Below are 18374 nucleotides of genomic sequence, written 5' to 3'. Positions count from 1 at the left end.
TTGTGATAACCTGGAGATGGCATGTCTATTCAGGGGGTAGAGAAGTCATAGTGCCACACTGGAGTCTACTATCTAGATGCCAAGTTCCCATCCTAAAGTCATAGAGAGAGACTAGCATTCTTGACAAACACATCCACATAGGGCTATTAGTAAAATGAAAAAGCATCTGCCAACTAGAAATGACTGGCTCCGAAGAAGTCAAAACCAGGCTGACAAAATGACTCACTAGGTAGGTAAAGGTGCCCACTGCCATGCCTGACAACATAGCTCCCACATGAAAGGAGAGAAACAACTCCCACACATGTCTTATTATTTAAATTTTACAACTTAAATTGAAATATAATTAAACACAGACACACAATTAATAAATGTAATTTTAGAAAAAAAGTAAAAATCTACATACTACCTCTCATTGAAATTAGAGAGGTTGATACTGCTGTGGTTGAAATCCTTAAATACTCATAAAGTCAAAGAGTCAGAACAATAATGAATCCTCTAACCCATTGCTTCCACTCAGGCCTTTACAAAGCACGGGACTAGAGAGTGGGCTTTATCTTCAGTGGTTTCCTATCTTACTGCCCCTTGGCAGTCCATGGCTGCACTGGTCACGCTCTCCAGAACCCGCTTCCTATTTACAATCAGGACCCACATGCTGCAGACCTTGAAATGTGTCTTTTTCTTTAGGATTGATGCAGGATGAACTGAAGCCGATCCACCTCCCCATACCCACATTAAATAACTTTCATAGCAGGCCATCTCAACAGCTGGTTGGTTGTCTTGTGTGAAAGTCCACAGAAAACACAGGACGCTGGCTCCCTAGCCTACAGCTCACCACTGTGAATGGCCTTTGCTCTCTAAGCAGATGTTTTGGGTTTCTTTTAAAAAGCACAGATCCAGTGAATAGCCCCTCGCAGCTCATGGTTAACCTTCTTAGTCATCCATTCTTATTTGTCCTGGGAGCTGAGAGCTTTGTGTTTACATGGTATCTGCTAAGCCTCCAGGATAAGCAATGCACACATTAGAGAACCCCCATTCCTTCCTCCATCTATATGTTCCTCCATCCCTTTCTCTTAGGGAGTATCCACACTATCCAATATTTTATCACCTTTTTAAAGATTACGTGTGTGTGTGTGTGTGTGTGTTTATTGACTTAAGGGGACGGAGAGGCATGTGCATGCCACAGTGTGCATGTGGAGGTCAGAAAACAATTTGTAGGAGTCATTTCTCTCCTACTACCATGTGGTCCCAGAGGATGAGTTCAGGTCATCAGACTCAGTGGTAAGCACCTTTAGCCACTGAGCCACCCTTTTAGTCTCCTTTATTTTATTATCACATCCATCTTCTTTGTAATTCCAAGCAACACAAAGACACCAATATGTCAACATGCATCTCACTAGTCAGGACTCAGTATTAGTTTGGTCTTTGATTTAAAAAAAAACATATGCAGGAAGTATTCAAACATATTGTTAAACTGCTCAACTCCCCCTGTCTTTTTTACTGAATTTCTTTGAGAATGTCTTGGTTAGATGACTTTGTTCTCTTGTATTCATGTGACAAAGACTAACTGTAGATTATAAATGGATCTGTCCTTTGTGTTTAGAAATGGATGCTACCTGAGGTGGGTATAAAAACTCTCAGGCTACTTTTTCCTTCTGTAGCATTGGCGGGACATTTTGAGTTCATTAAATACTGCTGTGATGAAATTGTCTGATCTGTTTCCACTTGGTGGGTGATGAGATTTTAGATGGTGGCTAGTTGGTTGGCTGCTCTGGTTTCTGTCTGAGTTGATAATCACAGAATGTCTGCAGTCTAGCCCAGTACTGGTCCAGCTTAATGGAGTTGGTGACTCCTGCTAAGATGTAGGTGCAAGTGCAGATTCTGGAACTATAATCCCATGTGAGCTCTGTTAAGACACAGATTCTGTGCATCTCATGGGCTGGCCCGGGACAGTTTACTGTTAACAGATTGGGAGAATAAACAGGACCTTGGGCTGTTCTGGGGTGGCCATTGCCAGGTAGCTGTGGGCTCCAGCCACAGACAGGGCAGGACTGGCTGACAGTGGAGGCATGGGCTCTGTCCTTGGCTCCTCATACCTCTTCTTACTGCCCAACTCTGAGAAGCGCTCATGTGAACAAGAGTCAAGGTATTTCTGTTCCATCAACCATGGAAGTAGTATTGTTTTTAGTCTTGTTTACTTCACATGGAGAAGGGAAATGAAAAAAGGTCGGTGTTGGGGGGACTTTAAGTACCTACTTGAAATAAGAGGCCCCTTGAGGACAGTCCACAGAGATGAAAATACAACAGGCAAATTCCAGCTTGTGACCTTAAATGAGTTAGTTCACATCGCTAGGCCTTGAAGTGCCCAGACTTTAAAAGTAAAAATGATTTAATAAAAAAAGGAAAACAAACCCTCCTGGGCTTCCTGTTAAGGGTTAAGGAAGAAGACATGAAGGGAGTTGAGTGCAGTAAACGCTGTTCCCTCCTGAGCAGGGCCCAGCCCATTCGAAAGCTTAAGTTCAGCCATGCTAACAATGGCAAAGTTTTATTTTCAAGTTTAGAAGGCCCTGGAAGCCATCTGCACAAAAGGACTATTCCTTTTATTTCCTGCTCCCATGAATACAGATATGCTAGGAGCCAACAAAAGAAGGGAGAATGTCCCTGCTGTGGTGATCTCCTGGTTAGAAAGGGGCGGAGGCTGCATTATTAATCCACCTTAATGTTTCCTTGTTGGTTTTCTTTCAATCTCCAACCTAAGTCATCTTAGGGAAACTGATTCCCTACCAATAAGGAAAGGCAGTGTGCTGTGAGCTCTGACTTCATCCTGAGGATAACCTCCCCCATCTTTCAAAGGATGGTAGGGTCAGTGGAGGAGCAAGATGGTCCAGGAACCAGCTGCCCACTAGCTCCTTGATGCCGTGAGGGCATTAAGACCAGAGCTGCAAAGAGTCTCCCATAGCTACTCTTCCAGTCGGGAGGAGGAGGCAGCAGCATTTCAGAACCCTGTTTACTGGGCTAGTCTGGAAAAGCACGTAGCAGAACAGAGTCCAGCAGCTCTGATGCAGGCTTTAATGTCATCTGTAGTGCATGTTAAGCCATCACAGGGTGTTTGCTATTATTATTGTCATAATGTCATCAAATGCTATTTCTAAATAATAATGGCTAAATAGAAATGAGGCTTTAAACATCTCCCCAGACTCTCAAACTCGGATGTTGGGGTCCTGGGGCCCACCCTCCTTTGCTTAGCACTGCCCAGGTCTTCCCAGGGAGGCAGGACATAACACAGGCTGATTCTGGAGCTCCACACTGCGCTGAATCAGAGCATCCCATGGTGGACCCATCAATTAACATTTTCTAACAGAAGCCCCCAATGCATCTGCTGCTTGGAGATGGGGCTAGCAAGGAGTGGGAGAAATGGCTGGAGAAGCTGAGAGGCTTTATAAGAGAAGACGTGGCATGGTCCAGGTTTTCAAAAGGCCAGTTCAGCACTGACTACAGCCAAGGCTTCCAAACATCAAAAGACAGTCATTTGATATAAATGACAAAAAATGATAGTAATTTCTTTCTCTTGAAAAATGACTGCTCTGGGAAACAAGGGAACAGTGACCTCCTGGGGGATCCAGAAAGATCTATGATGTCTGTCTCAGGAATCAGCAATGCTGTGGATAAAGAAAAAAGAAATTTGGCATGTAGCTAGCCTATGTGTTAGATCACATGGAAAATCCAGGGAGGAAGGAACTGAGAGAAACCCTATCACCTAAGGATGGCTACCTTCAAAGAACTGCCAGGCCTGGGAAGACACCATCTTAGGCGCAATGGAAAAAATCTATACTGCAGGTTTTGGTTTGTTTAGGTTTTTTTTTTTCCATATTTTTTATTGTTTGAGAATCGTGTGTGTGTGTATGTGTGTGTGTGTGCTCAAATCCACCCTAGTTCCTCCCCACCATTTTCCCCTCCCCACTTCATGTGCTCTTTTTCTAAACCCACTGAGTACACTTAACACATAGGTGGGGGACCATCTACTGGAGCTGGGTAACCTCTCAGGTGCTGAATCCCTCAAGAAGGGACTCTCTCTCTCCCAGCAGCCATCTATTGCTAACAGCTCACCAAGGAGAGGGACTTCATGAGCCCTTCCCCTATCTGTGCTGTGATTTGGGTTGGCTTGATCTTGTACCAGTCTTGTGGTTATAGCTACAGACATCTGAAGCTCTTTATAATCTTTCTGTGTCCTCTCCCTTGATGATCCCTGAGCTTTGGGGGAGGGCATGACATAGATGTCCTATATAGAACCAAGCACTCCACTGTCCCTTATTCTCTGCATTTATTACCATCTACCTCAAAAGGAAGCTTCTCTGCTGAGGGCTAAGAGATGCCCTTATGTATGGGTTCTGATATGTCCTGCTTTCGTGGGGCAGGAGGGAGTTTGTATTGTGTTCAGCACAAAAAGAAGTCTAAGAATTAGGTCAACCTCCATGTCTAGTAGGAGATGGTAAATTCAGAATGTTTAAGAGAGTCAGACCCTGTGGATGCTCGGGGCCTCATCCTTAGGATGCTGGCAAGCAGCACACACGGCTTGTGGAGAACATATTTCTTCACCTGCTAATGAAGACAAACTGCCTGGAGCAGCAGCTCACAGTGAAATCAAACAGTGCCAGGCTGAGGGTGGACTAGCTGAGGTTTTGCTCACGGGTGATGAACTTTAGAGGACTCAGCCTTTCTCCCCTTTCTCCCCACCCCGTGCTTCACACGCACCTGGTCAGCCTTGTTGTGGCTTAACCTGAACCAGGAAAGATGCTGGTGTGATTTTTTTCACAGCCTGCATCACAGACCAAAGAATTTGGCTCCCCCACACTGAGTGCCTTTGCTAACGGTTCTTACCTGACTTGATCCCTTTAATGGGGTATGTGGCATGAGCCAGAAAGTTGGGGTCACTGAACATGTCCTCCTCGTAGACCACAAATCGGAGGAATGCAAGGTTTGGATCATAAATTTCAAATGTCACCTTCTCCTGCGTTGGAGCCCAGACAGGGCTGAGGCCATTGTCGTCTGGAAAAGACCAAAACTTGTTACTGATTCACGTGCCTTGCCTCCTCAGGGTGAGCCAGCCTCAGCAGCCTCGGCTTCAAATCTCTCGGTCTAGTAAGTGAATTTGCATCCACACCCTGGTCTAAGAAGCCAAGAAGGGTTATCTTTTATTATTTCTTTCCCAGCAAGTGATCCTGCTGCAGGCCAGCCTTCCGTGAGCAGAGGAACATGCTGCCACCTTACCCATCTCATCTCATGGCATAGGACAAAGAAAGAGAGACAGGGTGTAGAGCAGAACTTGGTGTGGGGGTACCAAGAAAAAAGGTGAGCAGAGCCCCTGTGAGCTGCACCCCTTGCCCAGAGGAGGAAAGTGAGCTAGGGGTCTCTGAAGTGTGTTGGGCGTTCTCATGGATGACCAGCCTTATAAAGCAAGACACACAGCAAATCTATCACCCTATAAAAAGGCCGGTTTAATTGGTGTGCACCTGAGTTGTCCCCTGAGCACATCTAGCAGTTAGGCAGGTGGCTCTGCTTCCTTGACTAGAGGTTGAATGGTGGGGGAGGAAAATTGGGAACAGCAAAAGTACATCACAAAGTCACCGAGGAACAGTAACCCACTTGGGAGTCTGCTCCCTTAACCTTCAAACGGAAAGACTAGTGGGGCTGGGGAGATGCTTCAGGGGAGTGCCTGCTGTAAGACAGAATCCATGTCCAAGCCAAGCACATGTCTGTAACCCAGTGCTGGGGGAGACACAGGCAGACCCCTGGAGCCCACTGCCCAGCCAGTGTACCTGAATTGATGAGCTCCATGTTCTTAGAGAGATCCTGTCTCAAAAACTAAGACAGAGAATGACTGAGGAAGACATCTGATGTTGACCTCTGACCTCCACAAGCACCTGAGCACACCCACACAAACAGAAAGAGCCAACTACTTACTCACAACCGTGGTCTTGAACTTGTTGCTATCATACTCAGCCCCACAGATTTCCACCTCTACGAAGGGACACGCAATACTCCGCCCTAATTTGGGGAGGTGGCGTGCGCCAAGAACCTAGGATATGGAAGGCAAGGATTGGAATTCTAGAACCAGACTGCACAAGTTCAAAGCCACCCTTATTCAGTGGATAAGTCACCACAGCACTCAGAGGCACGGATGCTGACTGACCCACCATTACTGTTTGATGATAGGGACTGGCCTTGACCAGAGCTGAGGTCATGTGACTCAGCAGGAGAGTCTCACCTGAGCACAGGTACAACAGTACTTGACACTGTATTTCCCAGACAAGGACAGTGGGGTGGCCCATTTATAACTGACCCTTATTTAAGGGTCCTTACAAAGCCTTCACTTTTGAACATTTCTAAAATGAAAAATGTATTCTAAGCAGGCTTCAAGCTTGCTCTGTAGACAAGGCTAGCCTCACTCACCCTCATGACAATCCTCCTGCCTCTGTCTCCCTGGTGCTCCCAGAGCTTCATGCATGCTGGGCAAGCACTCCAAAAAAATGAAGCAACATCCCCAGCCCATCTCACCTAAACTTCCTGGATCTTCCAAACTCTCTCTCATATCTTCCCCAAATGCTAAGGACTAGATTAAGAAAGCTCTGACCCCTCTAAGGCAAAGAGGAGATGAACTCTCCTCTTGGCCAGAGGCTGACCTCACAAGAACCCCAAATGCACACCTCACACCCAAACAAGGGCAAGTGACAGGTAAGGTTTAGAGAGGGTCAGCCCAGAATGACCCCGGGTGAACCATATAAGCCTGCAGTGCTGTCAGGTAGTGGTTTAACAAGTCAAGAGTGTCACTAGTGTCCCAGAAGACCCGCCCACCTGCCCACTCTACCTTGACAGTGAGTGTCATCACAATCTTCCTCTGGGACTCTAGTGGCATCGGGTCATACTTCTCAGAGCGCATGCTCTCAGGCTGCAGGACATAGCCTGTCCGCCCATTGAGTGAAAACAGCGCGTGGTTCATCTGCATATACTTGTCTGAAAGGATAACACAGGGCTGCTATGGAGCAACCAGGGAACACCAGCTTCCAGGTGCTCATGGGCACCGGTTACATGACCTTCCCAGGATGATTTCAACTATTCAAAAAAAAAAAAAAAAAAAAAAAACCGACTCCAAGGAAATACCAAGAGCATTTAAAAACAACCTCACATCAGGAAACAGTCTTGTAAACCTTAATAAATTAGAATCTACTGAAAAGGGGAGTGGGTCAGAGGTAGAATGCTTGGTTGGCACATGCGAGCCCTAAGTTCCACCCCCAGTGCTTAGAAAACACTGCAAGGTAAATCATTAGAGTTCAAGGATAAGGTGGCTCAGCAAGCAAATAAAGGCGCTGACCGTGCAAGCCTGGTGACCTGAGTGTGGTCCCCAGAACCCACAAAGACGTTAGGAGAGACTCTGTAAAGGTGGCCCCCGACCTTCACGTGCATGCCGTGGCATACACTCCCACACATACACACACAATAATAAACTTAAGGGTGGATCATCTCAGTTCAAATATCAGGCAGATGTTCTGAAGCATGAATAAAAAGCCAGCTGTGTAGGATACATTGGGTAAGAGGACCAACCACTTTTCAGGAAAACCAATATAAACATCCTTTGAGTGGATGATGGGGAAATGGTTAATGTTACTCAAAAAGCAACGCCTTGACCAGAAACTGTAACTACAATTTAACGTCAGTTTCCACCCGATGGGCAAAGATTGAAAGAACTTCATAAACTACACTAGTGAAGTTACACCATAGGACAGTGCCCACCCTTCCACCCACTCTAGAGGAGGAACTGGGACGAATACCACAGGATACAGGTGCTCAGTGGACCTCCTTGGGGTGGTTTATCAAAATGTGAGCTTCTTGGGAACCGCCACATGAGTAGAGATGTTTGCCCCGCAGCTGTGCACCTGTACCTGGGAACAAGGCTCATGGGAGGGCCCAAGAGGCAGTGGTGTCTGTGGTTGACAGGGATGGGACCTGACTTACAGACACCTAGAGCCGGGTTGCAAGCAGTTGTTAAATAAACTTCAGCTCCCTTCTGTGGGATCCAAGTTGCTACAAGAAAATCCACAGGATGCAAAGAGCAAAGTCCAGAAATTTGTGTACACAGGTCTTCCCTACTATGGAAGTTTCTATAGAGAGAGTACATGACTGAAGCCCTCAGAGAGGAAACACCTCACAAAGAGGAGGGGTAAGGCAGCCATAGAACTCCTGGATCCAGCCAAGCCTGAGGCTGCGAACCACTCCTACACTTACTAGTTAAATAAGCTACTGTGTTTCCTTCCTAAACCAGAATGATAACACTCTGTCACTCATGAGTACAGAGCCTGCCTCAGCCAGGTCAGGTGTCCACTCAGCTCAGGGGCTTTGCACTAACCAGCCTCCAAGTTCAGCCTTCATGGTCCAGCTCAATCACTTGTTCAGAAGCACCACATCCCACCAGCCGCCCAGCTGACTTTACCAGCTATGACAGGGCCACTGCCTGGCCCAGACAGGCTGGCTACCATAGTTCTTTACCTGCAGTCTGGAAATTGAGTGCCACCATCTGGGAGCCACACAGCCACAGGCGGAAAGGGTCATAGTTTGAGGAGTCAACTCTCTGTCCCTTTGGGTAGACACGCGTGAGGCCCTTCTGATTGTATCGCAATAGTTCGACAGGCTTCTGCCGGACAATGCTGTCTGCCTTTGTCTCCACAAAGGAGCGGATTTCTCGGAAGTCAGGGTTTTCTGTAGAGAGAATATGGCAGTTTGAATAAGCATGGTCCCCATGGGCTCATAGATCTGAATGCTTGGTCACCAGAAAGAGGCACTATTCGGGGGGTGTAGCCTTGCTAGAGTAGGTGTGGCCTTGTTGGAGGAAGTGTGTCACTGCGGGGAGCTTTGAGGTTTCAAGGGCCCAAGCCTGGCCCAGTGATTCTCTAACTTCCTGCTGCCTGTGGATCCATATATAGAACCCTCAGCTACCTCTCCAGCACCATGTCTGCCTGCATGCTACCATGCTTCCCGCCATGATGACAATGGACTGACTCTGAATCTTAAACACGCCCCAATTAAATGCTTTCCTTTATAAGAGTTGCCATTGCCATGATGTCTCTGTACAGCCATAGAACACTGACTAAGACAGAGGAGAAGGTCAACCTCGCTTCTGGGTGCAGTGTCAGAGGCCTAGGTAACAAAAGGAAACCAAGACTCTCTGGAAAAGACACTGGAGGGATAGGAAAATGGCCCACTCAGTAATGCGCCAACTGTGTAAGCAGGTCTTGAATCTGAGCTCACAAGTTATGAAGAAAAGCCAGGCATGGCAGTGCGTCCTTGCAATCCCAGTATGCCAGGCTTGCAGGAGGATCCAAAGAGCTCGCTGGCCAGCCAGTCTAGCCTGCTTGCTGATTCCAAGCTCGGTGACAGAGCCTATTGAGAGAGAGAGAGAAAGAGAGAGAGAGAGAAAGAGAAAGAGAGGAAGGAAGGAAGAGAGAGAGAGAGAGAAAAGAAGATGGACAGCTGAAGAATGACAGCCAAGATTGGCCTCTGGCCTCCACACACACAACTACACCTGTATACACACAAACACCTAACATGATGGATAGTTTTAATAGTCAACTTGACACAAACTGGAATTGCCTGGGCAGAGAGTCTCAGCAAGAGACTGTCTAGGTCAGGTCAGCCTGTTGGCACATCTGTGGGAGATGGTCTTGACTGCCATATCTGATGTGGGTAGACCCAACTTAAAAGTGGGCAGCACCATCCCCTGGCTTGAGGCTCTGGACTGTGTGAGCAGAGAGAAAGCTGGCTGTGTGCTGGGCATGGGTTAGCTTATTCTCTCGCAGCTCCTTGCCATGGGTGTGACATGACTGGGTATTTTAACACAGTATTGGGAATGGGACTAGGGATGCACTGGGGGTCTGAATGAGAATGGCCCCCATGTATTTGAATACCTACTCCCCAGTAGATGGCGCTGTTAGGGGAGGTTTAGGAAGTGGGGCCTTGCTGGAGGAAGTACATCATTGGAGGACAGGTTAGAGGTTTCAAAGCCTCAGGCCAATCCTGGTGCTCTCGCTCTCCACCCCTCCCTCCCTCTCCCTTTTTCCCCCTCTCCTCCCCCTCCCTCCCTCTCTATCTCCCTCTTTCTTATCCCTCTAGAACCTAGGACCCTAAGCCCAAATAAATTCTTTGTTCTATGCTAAGTTGCCCCCAGTCATGGTGTCTTATCCCAGCAACAGAAAAGTAATGCCCACACACATGCACAGAGGTACTCAAGGGCTGTGACAATCACACCTTCACTGGTACCACCTGCCCTTGGCCGTGTCCAGCACTACAAAGAGGGTCTTAGGCAATCAAAAGAGACCTGGTTTTCCTGTAGCCTTTCCTTCTAAGCAGATTACAGTTTTGTTTTCTTTAGAACTGCCAATGCCATGGCTATGGGGACACAAAAAGGGCTTCTGCCTGGATCCACTGTGAGGCCAAGGGAAAGCTCCCCATGCAGCTCGACAGCACCAGCCTCACAGCAAACATCCGAGCTCACCCAGCCAGCTCTCAGGAGACTTACCCAAGTGGTCCTTGGTTTTGCTGGTTGGCTTGCAGTAGACAACCAGGTCAGAGAGCTCAATGGCAATGGACTGGTTCCTCTCCCAGTACTTCATGTTGTTCTCCTGTGGAAATGGGCACCAATACAGCCTGAGCTGGCATCTGCACTGTGCCCTGCTCCTGGCTCACCTGGCCAGCTCTCCTACAAATGCCCTAAGCACCCAGGGTTGGGTGCTCTCCTGTCCTGAAGACAATCCCCGCTTCCTCTATCCTCTGAAGATGATTCTCCACCGTGCTGTTCCCATCCAGGACTTGCAGTCTAGAACAGCCCTGTCAGTGCTTCCCTAATTATGTGGCCATGGGCTGGAGAGATGGCCCAGGTTAACACAGCTCACTCTGCAACCATAACATCCTGAGTTCAAATCCTAGCGCCCACATAACAAGCCAGGTGTGGCTTTTCACAGCTGTAACCCTGACACTGCTGTGGGGAAGAGGCAGGAGGATTGATATGGCCTTCTGTCACCAGCCTGACCCCCAAAAAAACTAAGTTCCAGGTTGAGTGAAAAATCCTGCCTCAAAGGAATGAGTGAAGGAGAAATAGAGGTTGACATCCAACACCCTCTTCTGGCTTCCATAGTCATACACAGGCATTCACACTGTACAAACACACACACATACACAGGCATTCACACCTATACACACACACACATACACAGGCATTCACACCTATATACACACACACATACACAGGCATTCACACCTATACACACACACATACACAGGCATTCACACCTATACACACACACATACACAGGCATTCACACCTATACACACACACATACACAGGCATTCACACCTATACACACACACACATACACAGGCATTCACACTGTACAAACACACACACAAGCATTCACACCTGTACAAAGACACATATACAGGCATTTACACCTGTATACTCACACATACACAGGTGTTCAAACCTGTACACACACACACAGACTTTCACACCTGTATATACACACACACACACACACACACACACACACACACACACACAGGCATTCACACCTGTATACACAGATGTTCACACCTATATACACAGACATTCACACCTATACACACACACATACACAGGCATTCACACCTGCATACACACACACACACACACACACACACACACACACACACACACAATAATAAATCAAACAGTAAATGGGGAGACACAAGCAGGGGAGCATGGCTTTAATCCCAGCACTTGGTTGGGTGAGGCAGGAGAAGTTGAAGTTCAAGGCCAATCTGGAGTTGCTGGAGACCCAGATGGCAGAAGCGGGCCCCTCTGTCACCCCACTATGTCCTCTGCCTCCTGCCGTACCCTTCCCCTAAAGCCACATTATAGTGCACAGGACTCAGTACTCCAAACCCCTGTAGGCCCCACAGAGCAGCACTCCTCTCCCCTGTGCCTTGGAAACATATGCAGCCCACTCCCTGCCTCCAGCTCACCCAGCACAGCTCAGTGCAGAGGGCTGTCTCCTCAGGGCCCAGGCTCCAGCACACAGACTAGGGGGAGGAAGGAGTCCCCTCCACATACCCACTGTACAATGCCATCAGGTAAAGAGTAACTTCTCGTTTTCCTGCACAGAGCTACCCTCTCACACAGCTCCAGACTCTAGCAGCCTTTTGTTGGCCACGGCAGTGCCTGAGAGAGTGTCAGCATCTAGGAGGTCACTGGCTTCCAGCCTCTTACACCGAGCGCTTTAAGGATATTATCTAGGTCAGCCCATACATCCCAAGAGACAGAATCACCTCCAACTCTGAGCTATCCAACCAGACAATGTCAAGACCAGACTTGTAAGCTGCTGGCCTGACCCGAAGTCCTCACTTTTGCCCTGCCTGCCCCATGTTAGAACTCTGTCATCACTGGCCACCCAATTAGAGACGATGCCACTAACGTGCCTCCTGTATCCAGCACTGGAGTGTAGAATCAAGGGTCTCTTTGAAACACAACCACGGCCTCTGAACCTGAGCCTGGCCCTGGCGGAGCAGCAGAGGCTGGGACAGATGGGCGGGCACCCTGGTCCCCAGTGTGCGTGGACTCACCTTGGTGTCCATCTTCCAAGCGATCTCCCGGATGCTCTGAAACCATTCGAACAGCTCCTCAACACGGTCGGTCGCAAACTCCACGGGAGGGTCCCCCGGCTTCTTTGGCTCCAGGATGAAGACAAATGCCTTCTGGTTCTTCCCCTGGGGGACCTTCACTGTAGACAAAGGGTAAAGAAAGTCCCGATGGGCCCAACCGGTGGCCACAGACATCACATCTCACACTGTCCTTTTCTCTAGTGGCCACACCAGATCCGGCCATGGCTACCATCACTGTCCATGCTGATGGGAACCCCTGCCTTCCAGCAGGCAGTGTCTGAACCTTTTGTACAAGTTACGGCTAAAGGTGAGCACTAGGCTGAGTGGTGTCCTACAAAAACCTACGTCAGGCCTCTGTCCCTGTCAATGTAAACGTATTCAGAAAGGAAATGTTCGTCAATGTACCAACTATCTCGAGGTAAGATATGTTGGACCAAGGATAAACCCTAAATCCAAGGAACAATGTCCCTAGAAGGAATAGGAGAGAAGGAGGAGTGAAGGAGACCCAGATGGAGGATGTGGCCATGTGAGGAGGGAGGAAGGTCGGGAACGATGTGGCCACTAGCTGGTGCACATCCAGGTGGCTGGCAGTTGACAAGAAGGTTAATTTTAGAGAGGAACATTAGGCTACCCTGATCTGCCCAGTACTGGTGGCTGCACTTTCTGATCTCTGAGGTGATGTTCCTGGCAGATGACTAGACTGTGTGTTTTTCAGCCTTTAGCAAACCTCATGGGGACAAGGGGACACTAGACCTGTTACACTCATCTTACAGAGAGCTTGAGAAACTGAGGCATGAGAGAGCAACATTTGGAAAGTCACACTGGCAGAGCTGAGAGGTAGATCCAGCCTGATGACAAGTCCCTGCTGCTGAGTGACATCCTCATGTCTCCTAACGGCAATACAGGGAAGGGGGCAACACCGGGCATCAGCTATGAAGGTGGGAAGAGAGTCCACCAGTCCTGGCACATGTGGGAACTTGCTAGGGACTTACCCGGGATTGCTATCATGAGAATCCTTGGGGACCGTGCTCGGGCCTCCCCAGGAAAGAGGGGACCCAGCTCAAGAATCAGTAGACTCGGAACTCAGCCAAGAAGGGAGCTTGGGCTTTATGCCTGGCCCATCTCCCTTGCCTCCTTACAGCTGCAAATAGAAAGCTGCAGCCATGCAAGCCGCAATGCGCTCACTTAAATGCAAGCAGACCCTGAACACGGGGAGCCGCTGCGTGCAGATCATGGCTTTATCTCCACACAGACCACACTGTCACTTCCCTGGTGGCACATTTGCTGAAGGCAGGACAGGTTTCTTGTAGAGAAGAGATGGGTACTCAGCCTTTGGCACTCAGAGGCCAAGGCTCCCAACCCTGTGCTCCACCACAACCTGACTAACAGCTCAGCTCTCCGAAGAGCACAGGGCCACAGGCAGATGTTGACACAATGACAATAGCTTACTAAGTCACCGGTGCTCTTAGGGGCCAGATAGTCCTATATTAGCAGAGGGCAGTGGCAGGCCTCACCATCAGGGACCCATCAGTCCCCATGCATTTGGCTTTAACCAGCATGTCTCCTAAGTCTGGAGACCCCTGCTTGGGCTAGTTCTGAAGTCAGGATTAGCAGGGTAGGGTGGGTAGATCTGGACTGGAATCAGGCTAAAAGAAAACATGTGTACATACCAACATTGTAGGTATTAAGGTCCAATATGCCTCTGCAGAGAGACCCGAGGGGATTGTCTTCAATAATCTGTGAAGAAACAAGACCCAATTCTCAGTAGTCATAAGCGGAATAATAAAACAACAACTGGTTCCCAGAATATGCCATGTAGCACCACCACTACCTGTGGGGTTGCTTAAAACGCATATTCACTACAACATCCACAGAGAGGGCACTAATACCGACGCACAGAGACGATGGGGACCCAGCAGTGCATAGGCGCCCACAGTCTCTGCGTCTCATTTTCCAATCCACAAAAACACACCTTGTGAACTCCAGAACAAATTTCAAGCCCCATCACAGAGCCCTTATCCGACCCACATTTGAAATGAGCCCATTTGGCCTGCTTCTCCTCCAGCTCAAGAGCCTTCTGTGGCTCCCCATGTCCTACGGAAAACAACAGCTGTGGCCTCCCATCTGGTTTCCGAGGCTTTCCAAGCCCTGGCCTCCCTTCTCAGCCTCACTCCCTGTTGCACACTTGAAGCATCCCAGGGTCCAGCTAAGATGGGAAGGCTGCTGCCATTGTCCTGTCCTAGCCTTCTCCACCAGGTTTGTGAGGACATACAGATGCACTGAGGTGTCCTGTCCCTGTCCAGTGCAAGCATCCTGGATACAACTGTCTTCCCAACACCACATTCTCACTTAGGCTGCACCTCCCTATGCCCACCTCTTTTTAATGAACCCCAGCTTCACTTTTAAGGCCCAAACGTCACTTCCTCCAGGAAGCCCTTCCCGATTGCCTTGCCACCCTTAGGAAATAGACACCAGGGGCTCTAAAGGGATGTGTGTCCATAATACATCCAGGGGCAGGCTGATGAAGTCAATGGGCCATTTCCTTCTACTGAGAGCATTCTGATAAAAAGTGGCTAGGTACCCACGCCTGGCTTATAAAGTCACCAGAAGGCCCTGTCTCACCTCCTGCAAGGCACTGTTCATTCCTCACGCCAGGCACGTTCTGCATGTCTGGTTCCCTAAACTGAACGTATTTCATTTGCACATTGCTTTGAGCAGAGGACAAATTCCCCGTCTGGCCACCTACACTCCAGCGGGAATTCTCCTGTGCTTTTCAGCCCAGCACCGCCTGATTAAAACACAAGCGGCTCGTCACGGAGACTTTCACCCACAACAACTCGGGGCCAGTCCCAATCTCTGCACCACTCTGCCTGCTCCGCTGCCAAGCTCTGCAGAGACCCCAACAAGTGGAAAGTCGCCCCCCCCCCACCCCGAGCTAGCTCAAGGGACTCCTCCAAAAGCCTCAGCCACAGATGATGGAGACGCACCTGCTTCTCCATCTCCTCAGCATCACCTGCTGAGATATCTTCAACGTAGTTGGATGGGAAGTACTGCTGGATCCGAGTCCCATAGTCCCCTTTCCACCTGTGGAGAAGCAGGGACACTGAGGGCTGAGCTGGCTCACCTATGAGCGGCCAAGTGACCAGAGGGGGCTGTCACGATCTGTGATAACAGCAATTCAAAGTCTATGCCTTTTAAAAACACTTACGGTCAGATGACTGAAACCTCCTGACTGGACTTTGGTATTGGCAACTATGGGAAGTCAAAGCTTTCAGAGCTTTAACAGGGACCAAGGCCTTCTCAGAAAGCGCCCACCCGACTTGTGGGAAGGCTGTGAGGAAGTTCTGGGACCAAACAGCCTGCAATGAAATCCTCACTGCTCAGGGCTGCAAAGATGGCTTAGTATCCATACCAGGTAGCTGTAACTCCAGCTCCAGGAGACCTTCTGCCCTCTTCTGGCCTCTATGGGCACTGCACTCTCAGGCACATACCCACACAGTGACACATATATTTACTCATATTTTAAAAGTAATAAGAATAAAGACTTTTAAAAAAGAAATCCCAGCTCCTTCAGGGACTACACCAGTGTTCTGTACTGTAGGCTTCTCATCTGTAAAATGGAGTAATACTGGAGCTCCCTCAGATTATATTAGGACTGTCTGGGTCACAGCATCCAGCACACAGTAGTGGTATGACAGCGTTCACGCTTGGGCTCAACCTGCAGTTCAGTATGAGACACACACTTGCCTAGAATCTACCAATGAGAGGCTGGGGATGGTGCTCAGCAATAGAGCACTGGCCCTGGGTCCCATGCCCGGCACCACAAGATAAAGAGTGTTCTTATTATCACTCAGCTAAAATGGCACACCCACACCCTCCTGACAGTGCCAATAGCATGAGATGTAATCCATCTGTGGAAGTGCTGCGACCTTACCACACGTGGAACCTCCACACTCTCCCCCAAGTCCACTCCTGATAGCAGGGCCTCCTTCTTTCAATCGGGCTACCCACTGGCCGCTTTCTACAGCCAGAAGGCTCATTTCAAAAGTACCTCTAGCCACACCACACAACAGCTCTCCATCCAACAAGCTCCAGCCTCCACCACAGCCCAGCTGGGTCTGAGCCCAGGGACTCGCCAAAACTGGCATTTACTCCAGAAGGTCCAGCTGCCCTTACTGCACTGCCCAGCTACCGGGTCCGACAAGCAGGCTACTAACCAGATAACCAAGTCTACTAACTGCCTAGGACTTGACAGTGTCTTCTCCTCTAGGGAGCCTTCACGACTGCTAATCTGTGCTTCTCTGGCATCTGTGCCCACCACTGTCTGAGTAGACACACCTAATGTAGAACCATGCATCTGGCTCCCCATTGCCTGAGATCTTCCTCAGTGGAACCAGGTCCACACACTGCAGCAGCAGGAAGCATTTCATTTACTTCTCCGGCCTGAAGAAGCAGAGTAAGGCTACCTGGCACCATCCACAAAGCAGCTGCCAAATGCCAGTCCTTTCCACACCCTCCTCACCACCTTTCTTTCTGTGGACTATCTTAGGCTCAGGCTGCCTGGATTCTAGGACCAAGAACTTTATAACTGTTATTCACATATAATTTTTAATATCCACATGGCTCAAAAAAAAAATGTCTCTACCGCTGGGCGGTGGTGGCGCACACCTTTAATCCTAGCACTTGGGAGGCAGAGGCAGGCGGATCTCTGTGAGTTCGAGGCCAGCCTGGGATACAGAGTGAGTTCCAGGAAAGCTACACAGAGAAACTCTGTCTCAAAAAACCAAAAAAAAAAAAAGTCTCTACCTAAACAAAAATTATATTTGTTCCCCCTAATTGGTTTGGGAGGCTCTGATATAAGCAGTCAACGAGGAGGCCCTCTTGCCATCAAAGAGAGAAATAAGTGGCAGCTGGCACTTAGCCACAGTTTCTTGCCAAACGACTTTACCCTGTCTCTTAATTTATCCCAGACAAAAGCTTTGGGATTTTAGGAAGGTTCACCTCAGACAGAGCTATGGGAAGGCATGTGACATGACAGAGCCTCCCACACGCTGAGAAACAGTGTGCTTTGGGAGTTCTCACCTGGGTGTACCCATATCCCTCCCCTAGGCACCAGCTGTGCCTGGGGATTCCCTATAGCCAGGAACATGGGGAAGCACTGCCTACAGCTGAGAGACCCATTTCCGGCTGTTCCACTCAGGGGCCGGTCTATGGTGCTGCCAAGCTCCTGCAGGCAGAGAGGAGGTCAGAGGGCACCACTGAGGGCAAGCTGACTCAGTGGGGACAGAGGCATTGGGCAGAGAGGCTGAGGGAGGCGGCTCCTTGCCTGCTGTTACGCCTTTGATGTTGGGGAGCCAGGTAAGAACTGGTTTGGAATTAAGAGGGTCTTGTTGCAGGTTATTTGTTTACACTGTGTGAAGATGTGTCTGTGTTTTGCTTCACCTGCCTAAGGCACCTGATGGTTTAATAAAGAGCTGAATGGACAATAGCTAGGCAGGAGAATAGGCAGGACTTGCAGGGGACGGGGGGGATGGATGAATCCAGGCACTCGGGAGACACCTGCAAGACACTAAGGAAGCAGGACATACAATGTGGAGGAGAGGTGACGAGCCCTAGGCAGAAAGTAGATTAGTAGAAACGGGTTGATTTCAGTCACAGAGCTAGCTGGGAACAAGCCTAAGCTAAAGGCCAAG

The 18374-nt window shown here is 49.1% G+C and overlaps 1 protein-coding gene across 1 annotated transcript in view; it reads right to left on the bottom strand.

Moving 5' to 3' along the window:
• Positions 1-18374, bottom strand: part of Plcg2 (phospholipase C gamma 2) — a 137194-nt gene that overhangs the window by 14114 nt on the left and 104706 nt on the right. Inside the window, exons 22-29 of the mRNA XM_036187953.1 lie at positions 15669-15765; positions 14352-14418; positions 12643-12800; positions 10565-10667; positions 8539-8748; positions 6863-7008; positions 5959-6073; positions 4876-5043 (exon numbers count right to left, since the gene is read on the bottom strand). Coding sequence (XP_036043846.1) covers positions 4876-5043; positions 5959-6073; positions 6863-7008; positions 8539-8748; positions 10565-10667; positions 12643-12800; positions 14352-14418; positions 15669-15765 — 1064 coding nt within the window. The remainder of the gene's footprint in view (positions 1-4875; positions 5044-5958; positions 6074-6862; positions 7009-8538; positions 8749-10564; positions 10668-12642; positions 12801-14351; positions 14419-15668; positions 15766-18374) is intronic.

This window comes from Onychomys torridus, chromosome 5 (assembly GCF_903995425.1).
Source record: "Onychomys torridus chromosome 5, mOncTor1.1, whole genome shotgun sequence".
NCBI classification, from domain to species: domain Eukaryota; kingdom Metazoa; phylum Chordata; class Mammalia; order Rodentia; family Cricetidae; genus Onychomys; species Onychomys torridus.
This window is presented reverse-complemented; position numbering and strand designations above follow the sequence as displayed.